This window comes from Mustela putorius, unplaced genomic scaffold (genome assembly GCF_011764305.1).
Source record: "Mustela putorius furo isolate JIRA1106 unplaced genomic scaffold, ASM1176430v1.1 tig00000508_pilon_pilon_pilon, whole genome shotgun sequence".
Taxonomy (NCBI): domain Eukaryota; kingdom Metazoa; phylum Chordata; class Mammalia; order Carnivora; family Mustelidae; genus Mustela; species Mustela putorius.
Window position 1 is genome coordinate 6,493,016 of NW_025421402.1, and position 12,929 is coordinate 6,505,944.

General features: G+C 35.4%; 1 protein-coding gene across 2 annotated transcripts in view; it reads right to left on the bottom strand.

Moving 5' to 3' along the window:
* Positions 1-12,929, bottom strand: part of LOC101691226 (complement factor H) — a 78,566-nt gene that overhangs the window by 17,441 nt on the left and 48,196 nt on the right. For both annotated transcript variants that reach the window (XM_045081134.1, XM_004756469.3), the window contains exons 10-11: positions 3,713-3,895; positions 1,736-1,909 (exon numbers count right to left, since the gene is read on the bottom strand). In XM_045081134.1, the coding sequence (XP_044937069.1) occupies positions 1,736-1,909; positions 3,713-3,895 (357 nt within the window). The remainder of the gene's footprint in view (positions 1-1,735; positions 1,910-3,712; positions 3,896-12,929) is intronic.

Consider the following 12,929-nt stretch of genomic DNA (forward strand, 5'->3'; position numbering starts at 1 on the left):
AAAAATGCATTTTTCAAATTTGGAACCCTCCTATCTTGCTAATTAATTTGCAAAATTGAAAACTGGGATTTAAATATTAGAATCATACTAAAATGAAAAACAATCCTTTGACATAGCAGAGCATTTGTAATTATTAAAACATTTTACAGATGAAGAAGAGTGAACAAAGCTCCAAATAAGCTTGGTTATTGCCCTAGGATACATGTTTAGTCAACAATGGAATTAGAATTTAGTCAATGATGGAATTGGAATTGACTTGGCTGACTCCACAGGATTCACTTCCTTATCCTTTAATCACTTCCTTCTCTCCACATCTATGAGAACAGCCATTCCAAAATGTTTTCTTCTCCCTGTTCTCTGGGTCCTCCTTTTTTCTAGCTACTTTGCCACCCACTTCTCTTCTGCCTGACACTTAAACTTTGGAATGCTTCAGGGCTCAGTCTTGAGGTCTTTTCCTTTTTATTCTGTATTCTTTTCCAGTTTGCTGTCATCATTTATTGGGTGACGATTCTAAATATATCTTTCTTAGTTAGACTCATATATTCAGCTCTGTAGTTTACATATCCAATTTTGACTGTCCATGGGCAACTCAACCATAACGTGCTCAAGTCAAAAGCTGTGATGTTCCTCCCAAAGTGCTCTTTCTTCTGTCAGCACCATCTCATAGAAAAGCATTGCCATTTAGCCGCTTGCTTATGAAAAAAATTTAAAACAAGCATGTGAATCCCTTGACCATTACTCTGTCTTGCATCCAATATTTAGTAAACATCAGCTGTGTTTTCTACCAAGAAAGTAGATCTTGCATGTGTTCTGCTTTGCAGCTCGTCAGCCATCTCCTTATCCCATTCCCCACACTTACTCATCCTGCAAAAATTCCTGAATCTTCTCTTGCCCACCACAAGTACAACATATAGAAAAAAAAAACTTTAAAAAAATCTAAATAAATTTATATTCTTTTTTCCTTAAGACTTCTTTATGGGTTCTTATCAATGAAAAAAATTAATCTAAAGGCTGACATGCCTTGAAAATAACCTGAATAATCCTTTTTTGCTTCCTATCCTTCCTCAGTTCATAACTCTCCCAAATCTTGAGTAGAATCCACTGACCCTGATTTTTCCCAAATATTGTTTTGTTGTCAAGGTTTTGCATATACTGTTCCTTTGGCTTGGAACACCACAAATCCACTCTAGTTTCCCAGATTCAAGTCTTACTCCTACTCTTAGAAAATAGTGGATTCTCAAACACGAAAGAGAGTCATGTAATAATTGTCCACGGAACTTGTCCAAGTCAGAAAAGAAAGAGCTTTGGGACCTACAGAAATTAACACTCGAGGTAGAAGGTGTAAAAGCTGAAACTCAAGAGCAAAATAGCTGAGGAAATTGTTAGAAGCTATAATTTTGGTTTTCTTATGCCATACACTAAGAGAACCCCATTTAAAATAATATGAAAGACTGCATTTGGATTAAGAAACATTATTATACTTTATTTACAAATCTATCATGTATATGGCCCATAGGAAACATTAATATACCGTGTTAAAGATTAATTATTGTATTTGGGCTTTAAAACATTCTGTTCTCCCAGTTTACATTAAATCAGGAGACACCTGATTTTAGTCATTCTCTCTTAAAAATGACGTTAAATAATGCAAATTTGTTCAAAACGGAACATTTTAAACACGTTTTGTTGATTTTGTTAATCTTGAAAAAAGAATACCTGAAAAAACAGCACTTACCATAACATGCTGGTTTATGAGACCAACCGTCATTATCACACACTATGGAACCTGCACGCCCATCTCTGCTTTCATATCCGTCAAGGCATTCATAGTCCAACGTGTCATTGACTTTAAACCACTGGCTCTTGTTTCTGATTCTGGCATTCTCCAATACTGGCACATCACAAGATTCTAATGCATAATAGAATCCAAGGTTTCATTTCTAATATCATTTAATGGACAGTGTAATTAAGCCTCATCCCAAGAAGGTCAAAAAAGCTTTATCAATTAGTATGTGCCAATAAATTAAGTATCCATATTAAAAGAATCTAATACCAGTGATAAATCATTGTCCTGAAAAAGTTACTCAAAAAGAAAAAAATATGTTTCTACACAGAGTTTTTCTTATCACTGTGAAAAATTTATTCTAAGAACACTTTTCTCATTTATACTTATATGTTTATCCCATGTTTATAATAATATAGGCTGTTACAGGTGTATCAATACTTTATCTAGCGAAGTGGAAGAGCATTTTGTGAATTAAGATGCCAAACTCATTAGCAGTGTGACAAATAGGCCAGATTGGTTGATTCAAGATTAATTTTCAACAGTGCGAGTAATAAACATCCAATAAAACTGTACTTTACAACATAATAATTTCCAAAGCTCATAAGCTTATTTTCTTTCCCCAATATATTCCTAATGGCTGTGTATTCTTTAAAACTTACCAAGATTGAATAGAGAGCTAACTCAACTTTTTAAAATTTGTTATAAGGAAGTAAAGTGTTAAAAGTGTCAATTTTTGCTAACACAGTAGTAGAATGATGTTAATAAAGGTTGTAAATAATTTATCTCAAATGTTATACTGTGTTATGTAGGCAGCTAGAAAGCAAAGCTATACTAGTGAAAAATGAGAGAGAGATTTTCTCTTCCATAATAAGAATGTTTTAATGGATAACTGATTGCAATTTAGTATAAAATGAGTTCGATATGGGAAAAACTTTATCATTTTTCCCCCTGTGGCTAGTGCCCATAGTAAACATGGAAATGGAAAGAAATATGGAAATGAAAACAGTAGAAATGGATATTCAAATATCCACTTTACTCTAAGTGAATATGCTACATATCAGTTCAGACTATCACTGTGTAGCTTTGGAGGATAAGTTAAACTGAACAAATTGTTCTTAGAAAATCTTCATAAATATCTAAGGACAGGGAAATCTTTCAACACAACTGCATTTGGTATTATCTAGAAACATTTCTGTCTTTAATAAATAGATATTTATGCAGATTTCCTAAGGGAGAGGATTTTTTAGAAGTGGATTTATCCTGGATTATCAAACATGTAAATTCTATAGGTTAAATTAAAATTATGCACTATGGACCCAGGTCTTCACTTAAAAATGTAACTTTTAGGGGTGCCTCGGTGGCTCAGTGGGTTAAAGCCTCTGCCTTTGGCTCAGGTCATGATCCCAGAGTCCTGGGATTGAGCCCCGCATCAGGCTCTCTGCTCAGCAGGGAGCTTGCTTCCTCCTCTCTCTCTGCCTGCCTCTCTGTCTACTTGTGATCTCTGTCTGTCAAATAAATAAATAAAATCTTTGAAAAAATGTAACTTTTATGTCTGGGAACAAAGAATGACATAAAGTTTAATCACCTTAAAACAGGTACAGTAGGCACAAGGATGTCAGCTAAAAATAAATGAGTTTATAGAAGAATACATATAAGCCTCGCTATCTAGTTTCCAAATCACAGGATGTTTTATTTTAATTAATTAATTAATTAAATCAGAAGAAGTTTTAAAGTGGAAGAAAACTTGAACTGAAAGATGGACTGATATGCCACCTTACAAGTGATTAAAGAGTGAAAAAATGTATTTTTTATTTATCTTTTTAAATGAGAACCATGTCAGCCCTTGCCTGCAGAGAAGAATTAAGTTAAAGTAAACTTTTGCACAACGATCATCAGGATAATGAATATGAACACAAAATTACTCACTAATACATGTGGGTTGACGAGACCATCCACTTTCCAGACATGTAATTGATCCTGAAGTTTTACCATCTGGTGTTACATATCCTGGTTTACACTGATATTTTGTTTCTTTATTCAAGGAATATTCACGTTCAGATTCAGAAAAAAATCCATTTTCAATTGTTATATCTGATTTTAAACATCTTTCTGAAAGGGAGAAAGTACAAGGAAAAGATAAGCATGTAAATATTTTTATGAAGGCTCAAATAATGTAGCAATATAAAAAATAAGGAGTCATTTATAGATGAAAACCCAGAAAATCCAAATCACCCAAATTCTTGAGACAGAGAAAATAAGCTATGTGTTTCCAAAGACATTAAATCAGGATAGTTCATTAAAAAAATTTTTTTGTTGTTCATGTCCTCTGCCCATTTCTTGATTGGATTATTTGTTCTTTGGGTGTTGAGTTTGCTAAGTTCTTTATACATGTTTTAAAAAAATTAAAAAAAAATTTTTTTTTGAATAAAGAAGCAAAATTTAGAATACTCAGAATCCCTTCTAGGAAAATATTAGAAATTTGTCTAATGCATCTGGAATCCTACAGCATTCCAGAATTATACGGGCAATGGATCCTCTCCAGGAACTTGTTTTAAATATTGTGTGCTTAGCATCTCTTTAGCAACCCCAGCATTCAGTTAACTAATTGAGATATCTCAATCTGGTGGTGATCTCAGAGAATCTGCCACCATAGCTACTACAATTCTGAGAATTTGAAGTGTTTGTCATCATACCTGTGTGCTTGAAACCACATGGATAAATGGAGTTTGATGAGTATGACACAGATTAACACATTACATTCATTTATCATCTAATACCAAAATGATGATCCTCAAATTATGTATGTATAACTTCCCTTGAAACAATAAAGACTTCTGTCAGTTACCAGGTCTCTTCACAAAATTCAGCTTTATTTATTGACTAGCCCATGGATAAAGAAGAAATCAAAGGAGAAGACATGGAGTATATATTTTTTCATAATTGGTAATTTTATTCCTTCATGTGGGACACCTAACACTCAGGATATGGAATTAAAGTATATAATTTTTTTTTTTTTTAAAGACAAGCAGCGCCTGTGTGGCTCAGTTGGTTGAGCATCTGACTCTTGTTCTCAGCTCAGGTCTTGATCTCAGGGCTGTGAGTTCAAGCCCAGTGTTGGAATCCAAGCTGGGCATGGAGCTTACTTAAAAAAATACATTAGAAAAGACATTAAGTCTTTTCAATTGAATGATAAGAAAAACATTTTAAATAAAATTTTGTGAGATGGTACTAAAGTAGTGCTGAGAGGGAAATTTTACCATTATATAACTATGATAGAAAAGAGTAGACAGCCTATTGACTCATTGTTTCTGCTTTAAGAAATTAGAAAAAAAAAAAAACGAAAGAGAACCCAACATATACATAAATTTGAAAATACAGACTGTTTTTAGGGAGATGGTAGAATAGGGTGCTTTATTATTTTCTATTTGATTTATTTGTGCTCTAATTTTTATTATTTCCTCCCTCTAATTTTGGGCTTATTTTGTTTTTCCTTTGTTTCTTGAGGTAGAAAGTTGGGCTGTTTATATAAGATTTTCTATTTTAATGTAGGCATTTGTCATTAAAAACTTCCCTCTTCCCATTGATTTTGCAGCATTTCTAAATTTTGTTACATTGTGTTTTTATTTTCATTTGTCTCAAGATTTTTTTTAAAAAATATTTTATTTTTGTGAGGCACCTGGGTGGCTCAGTGGGTTAAAGCAGACTTCAGCTCAGGTCATGATCCCAGGGTCCTAGGATCGAGCCCCGCATCGGGCTCTCTGCTCAGCGGAGAGCCTGCTTCCTCCTCTCTCTCTGCCTGCCTCTCCATGTACTTGTGATCTCTGCCTGTCAAATACATAAATAAAATCTTTATTAAAAAAAAAAAGATTTTATTTTTGTATTTGACAGAGAGAGGAGACACAGCCAGAGAGGAAACACAAGCAAGGGGAATGAGGGAGGGAGAAGCAAGCTCCCCACTGAGCAAGGAGCCCAATGTAGGACTCGATCCCAGGACCTTGGGTTCATGACCCGAGCCAAAGGTAGATTCCTTTTTTTTTTTTTTTTAAGATTATTTATTTATTTATTTGACAGAGAGAGATCACAAGCAGGCAGAGAGGCAGGCAGAGAGAGAGAGAGAGAGGAGGAAGCAGGCTCCCTGCTGAGCAGAGAGCCTGATGCGGGGCTCGATCCCAGTGTTGGGTTCCCCAATGTTGGGTCCCCCAATAGTGGGTCCATGATTAAAGGAGTGAGATTGATACAAAGTGAAAGTCAAGCAAAGTTTTATTTCATGCCAAGCATCAAGAATCAAACTGACCATTCAGGACAGTCTCTTACAGAGAGGGTGACCCCTCCCTGCCTCACAGGCTAACTTTTATAGAGCAAAGGCCATGTGGCCTTTTATAGAGCCTGGCCACACACATGTGGCCGATAAGATTGCAATACACAGAGAAAGCTGCACAGTCATGCTAGGTCACACACGGGTGGCCAAATGAACTACAATTCACCCCATAGTAGCTATTTGAACTAGCCTATCACCTTAGTCAGAATAGGTGCCCAAAAGACACCCAAAGGACAGGGCCCATACTCCTTGGTAGCTAGGGGACAGTATGCTCCCCCCACTGATTGAATGTCTCCACCTGACCTGACTCATCCTTGTATTTGGGCTTTGTTACCTGGGATTGGTTTCCTGGACTTGCTTTTAAGTATGTCCCCCTGGGGGGGAGCAGGGCCAATTTAGGTTCTACTGCATAAACAACAAAATTGCAGTTCACCCAGGGCGGGGCTGCTCTAGCTGAATAGGCCCTTACACCAGGACCCCAGGACCATGACCCAAACTGAAGGCAGAGGCTCTAACCCACTGAGCCACCCAGGTGCCCCAATTTTAAATTTTTCTGATAGAAGTATAGCCACTCCAACTTTCTTTGGTTGCCATTTACATGAAATGCCTTCTTCCATTCCTTTACTTTTAGCCTATTGTGTCTTTAAATCTAAAGTGAGTTCTTGTTTTTTACTTATTCAGGTACTGTATTCCTTTTAATAGGTAAGTTTAATCCATTTACATTTAAAGGAATTATTGATAGATGAACACTCACTAGTTACCTTTGGCTAATTGTCTTCTGTTTTGCAATTGCTTTTTTCAATATCTTCCACTTTTAATGACTTTCTTTGCCTTATAGTTATTTACTTTTTCTTATCTCCTTATCTTTTGTGTGTCTATTATAGGTTTTCCTTCCTACTTTGTTGAAATATAATTGAAAAAATTGTATATATAAAGTGTACAATAAGATGATTTGATATACATATACATTTGGGTATGATTTTAAAAATCACATTAATCACCTCATATACTTATTATTATTATTTTGTAGTTGGAATGCTTAATATCTACTCTTTTAGCAAATTTCAGCTATGCAATACATTATTACTAACTACAGTCATCATACTGTACCTTAGATCTTCAGAATTATTCATCTTATAACTGAAGGCTTACAGCCTTGGACAAGCGTCTCATTTCCCTCAACTTCAAGCCCCTGATAATTACCATTCTACTCTCTACTTCTATGATTTTGAACTTTTCTTTCTTCTTTTTTGATTTTATCTACAAGTTTAATCATGAAGTATTTGTCTATCTCTGGCTTATTACGTTTAACATATTGTCCTCTAAGTTCGACCATGTTGTTGTAAATAGCAAGATTCTCTTTTATCTCGTGGTTGAATAATATTTCATTGTACATATATATATCTATATATCACATCTTCCTTATCCATTCAACAGCAATGGACACTTAGGTTGTTTCTATATGTTGGCTATTGTGAATAAAGCTATAATGAACACAAGGGCACAGATATTTCTTCAAGACACTGATTTCATTTCCTTCAGATATATACCCAGAGATGAGAATTCTGTATTATATGGCAGTTCTATTAGCTTCTTGGGGAATTCCATACTGTTTTCCATATGCCTATAACATATTGCATTCCCACACAGAGTATACAAGTATTCCGTTTACTCCACATTCTCACCAACATTTGTTATCTCTTGTCTTTTTGGTAAAAGCCATTTTGACAGGTATGAGGTGATAGTTCATTGTGGTTTTGATCTCAATATGTGGTTTTGATACACACACACACACACACACACACATATACTCAGATCTATGGTTTGCAAATATTTTCTCCCATTCCATTGGTTGCCTTTTCATTTTTTTGATTTGCTGAGTACAAACCTTTTAATTTGATATAGCTTTATTTATTTCAGCTTTGCTGTCTGTGTTTTGATATCATGTTCAAAAAATATCATTGCCAAAACCAATATCAAGAAGATATGTATCTTCTAGGTCTTCTATAGTTTCAAGTCATGTTTAAGTCTTTAATTCATCTAGAGTTAATTTTCATTAGTGTTTTAATATTGTGTTTTCTTTCTTTCTTTTTTTTTCTTTGGCTTGTGGATATCCAGCTTTCCCAACACTATTTACTGAAGATTTTACTTTCTTCATGTGTGTTCTTGGCTCTCTTATCAAATTTTAATTAAGGATATATCTGTGAGTTTATTTCTGGCTTCTATTTTTATTCTGTTGATCAGCCAATAAGATATCATTTTTATTTTAATCACTTTATAATATAGATTTAAATTAGGAAGCATAATGCTTTCAGCTTTGCTCTTCATTTCCTTCAGCTTAGCTCTTCTTTCTCAAGATTGCTTTGGCTCTTTGGGAGTCTTTGTGGTTCCATGTAAATTTTAGGATTATTTATTCTACTTCTGTGAAAAATGCCAGTGCTATCTTGACAAGAATTGTGTCTATTAATAGCTAATTGTGTCTATTAATAGAATTGTGTCTATTAATTCTTCCAATCCATGAACATAGACTATCTTTCCATTTATTTATATCTTCTTCAACTTATTTTATCATTGTCTTATTGTTTTCAGGATACAAGTCTTTCATCTCTTTAGACAGATTATTCCTAGGTATCTTATTATTTTTATGCTATTGTAAATAGTGCTTTAAAAAAAAAAGATTTTATTTATTTATTTGACAGAGAGAAAGAGATCACAAGTAGGCAGAGAGGCAGGCAGAGAGAGAGGAGGAAGCAGGCTCCCCGCTGAGCAGAGAGTCCAATGTGGGGTTCGATTCCATGACCCTGGGATCATAACCCGAGCCAAAGGCAGAGGCTTTAACCCACTGAGCCACCCTGGTGCCCCGTAAATGGTACTGTTTTTAAAATTTCTTTCCGATAGTTCATTATTCGTTACACAACAGATTTTTGCGTATCGATTTCGTATCCTGCAAATTTATTGACTTCATTTATTAATTCTTACTTTTTCTTTTTTTTTGGTGGAGTCTTTGGGTTTTCTCTATATATGTCATCTACAAACAGAGATAATTCTACTTCTTTATTTTTTATTTGGATATCTTTCATTTCCCTTTATTCTACAGTGATGAAAGTGTATATCCTTGTTTTTTCCCTTATCCTTGAGCAAAAGCTTTCAGCATTTCACCATTAAATATGATGTTAGTTATAGGCTTCTTATTTATGGCCTTTATTATGTTGAGGTACATTTCTTCAATACCTAATTGTTGAGAGTTTTTATCATAAATGGATTGTGAATTGTGTCATATGCTTTTTCTTCTTCTATTGGGATGACTATATGATTTTAACCCACTGAGCCACCCAGGCACCCCTAAGGGATGACTATACGATTTTAATCCTTTGTATTGTTAATAGGGTTTGTGATACTGATTTTCATCTGTTGAACTATTTTTAAGGTCCATGGATAAACCCAACTTCATTATGGTGTATGAATCTTTTAATATGCTGTTGAATTCACTTTGCTAATATTTTGTTGAGCATTTCTGTATCTGTGTTTATCAGTGATACTGCCTCTCATTTTTTTTTTTTTCTTTTAGTGTCCTCATCTAACTTTGGTATTAAAGCAATTCTGATCTTGTAAAGTAGTTTTGGAAGTGCCCCTTGCCCTCAAATTTTTGGAATGGTTTGAGAAGAATTGTTATTAATTCTTTAAATTACAATAAAAACTTTGATTCCAGAATTTTTCTTTGCAGAGATATTTCAAATTAATGATTCAGACTTGTTCCTTGTTATTGGTTTGTTCAGATTTTCTATTTCTTAATGATTTGTTTTGGCAAGTTTTGAATTTCTAGGAATTTATCCATTTTTTCTATGTTATCCAACTTATTGGTAAGTGTTTATTGGTGTCTCTTATGAACATTTGTATTTCTGTGGCATCAGTCGACTATCTCCACTTACATTTCTCATTGTGTTTTATTTGATCTTTTTTTCTTAATCAGATTTAAATTTGTCAATTTTCTTTATCTTTTTAAATAGGTAGGTATTAATTTTGTTGATTATTTTTTGGTCTTTATTTCACAAATTTCTTCTTTGATTTCTGTTATTTCCTTGCTTGTGCTAATTTTAGGCTTAGTTTGTTATTCTTTTTCTCATTTTTTTTTTAAAGATTTTATTCATTTGACAGAGAGAGAGAAATCACAAGTAGGCAGAGAGGCAGGCAGAGAGAGGGGAGAAAGCAGGCTCCACAGAGCCCGACGCGGGGCTCGATCCCAGGACCCTGGGATCATGACCCGAGCTGAAGGCAGAGGCTTTAACCCACTGAGCCACCCAGGTGCCCCTTTTTCTCATTTTTTTGATGCATAAGATTGGTTGCATATTTGAAATCATTTCTTTTTCTTAGTGTAGGTATTTATCACTATTAACACCTCTCATAGAACTGCGTTTATATATGAGGCATTTTTTTTTTTTCCCCTCTTGCTGCTTTAGAAATTCTCTCTGTTTTTGGTTTAGGCAGTTTTATTGTAAGGTGACTTGGAGATTATTTCTTTGGGTTGAATCTGTTTGGGGACTTATGAGCTTCTTGATTTTGATAGTCTATATCTCTTCCTCGATTTATAAATTCTCAGCTTTTATTTCTTTAAGTAAACTTTCCCTTTCTCCATCTCTTCTCCTTTGGGACTTCCACAATGCCTAAAATGTTTCCTCTGATAGTCTCCTGTAATTCATATGGGCTCTCTCTACTCTAATTCTTCTTCATTTGTTCTCCTCTGACTAGAAAATTTCAAATGCCTTCTCTTCACAGATTCTTTATTCTGCTTCATAAAGTCTGCTGTTGATGCCTTCTGTTGTATTTTTAATTTCATTCATTGTATTCTTCAGTTTCAGAATTTATGTTTGGTTCCTTTCATGATTTCTATTTCATCATTTTCCTGATTTCTTTGAATTCTCTTTCTGTGTTTTCTTATAGCTTGCTGAGCTTCCTTAAAACTACTACTTTGAATTCTTTATCAGAAAAAATCATAGACCTTCATTTTTGGGGGTAAGTTACTGGAATATTATTGTGTTCCTTTGGTGGTGTCATGCTTCCTTGATTTTTCATGTCCCTTCAAGTCTTGCCTTGCTGTCTTCATCTTTGAAAAAGCTCCTACTCCCTCTAGTCTTTCCTGGAACTAGAGAGACTTGGGAGAGAAATACTGTCACATCTGTTAGGGATCTGAGGCTTTTTAAAGAACATTTTAATGGATACATCTGCTCCCTATGTTTAGCTACAATTTGTGTGTGTGTGTGTGGGGGGGATTCTTAGATTGCATGCCTTCTTTCAACCCTGCAAAGCCAGTCAGGGTCCTGACAGCTTCGTGTTTGCTGGGTGCAAAGCTGAATGCTCAACTATGTGCTTTCTGCCATTCCTGTGGGGTCAGTTTGGCTTTCTAGGTATGCTCACTAGGCATCTAAAAATTGCTGCCTTCACTACCTTTGGGGCATACACAAGGAGCTGACCAATGGATAGTGGGTGTGCAGAATGTTGGGGGTGCTATTAGGTGAGGAGGATCAGCAGGCCAGTCATCCCCAGTGTCTAGTGCGAAGAAGTTAATAGGATCTTTGTCCCTTGATGACTTCTGAGGCTTGATTGCTGTGCTCCAAGCCTTCCCCAATCCCATCAGTCATGAAGATCACCTGAGTATTCTGGATGTGGTGAGAAAGAAATGGGCCTTTTGGTCAGAGACCCACACAGCTGAGGAAGCCAGACTCTAACTCATACACTCTTTGCCCCAGCGGAGAAGTTGCAGGCTGAGTGGGTCTTTCCTGGCACTGAACTGTGCCACTTTTGGGGGAGGAGTGACTCAGGTCATTAAAACTGTTCCTCTCACCCACTTCAATGCACCCACTCTTGGATCTTCTTGCCCTACCAGTGTGCTGAAACTTCTGCTAGATTCCAAAATTCCCAGAAAGATGCTGTTGTCTGTGTGTGGTTGTCAAAATTGGTGTTCTTTGACTGGAAAAATAGAAATTTGTATTCTGGCATCTTGCTGGTGTCACTCTATTTTTTTTCTAGATTGAATGTATGTATGTATTTAAGTTTTTATTTTAATGTCAGTTGGTTAACATACAGTGTTATATGAGCTTCAGGTGTATGATATAGTGATTCCACAATTCCATACATCACCCAGTGCTCTTTGTGATGAGTGCAATCCTTAATCCCCATCACCTATTTTACCCATCTCCCCTGCCCCCTGCCACCTCTCTCCCCTCTGGTAACTATCACATTGTTCTTTACAGTTAGAGTCCTTTTTCATGTTTTGTTTTGTTTTATTTTGGTTTGTATCTCTCTCTCTACCCCCTCCCTGCCTTTACTCATTTGTTTTGTTTCTTAAATTCCACATATGAGTGAGACCATATGGTTTTTGTCTTTCTCTGACTTATTTCACTTAACATTACACTCTCTAGCTTCATCCATGTTGTTGCAAATGGTAAGATTTCATTCTTTTTATGGTTGAGTAATATTCCATTTTATAACACCTCTTCTTTATCCATTCATCAATCAATAGATACTTAGGCTGCTTCCATATCTTGGCTATTCTATATAATTCTTCTATAAATATAGGGGTGCATGGATCCCTTTGAATTTGTGTTTTTGTTCTTTTTTTTTTTTAAATTTTTTATTTTTTATAAACATATATTTTTATCCCCAGGGGTACAGGTCTGTGAATCACCAGGTTTACACACTTCACAGCACTCACCAAATCACATACCCTCCCCAATGTCCATAATCCCACCCCCTTCTCCCAAACCCCCTCCCCCCGGCAACCCTCAGTTTGTTTTGTGAGATTAAAAGTCACTTATGGTTTGTCTCCCT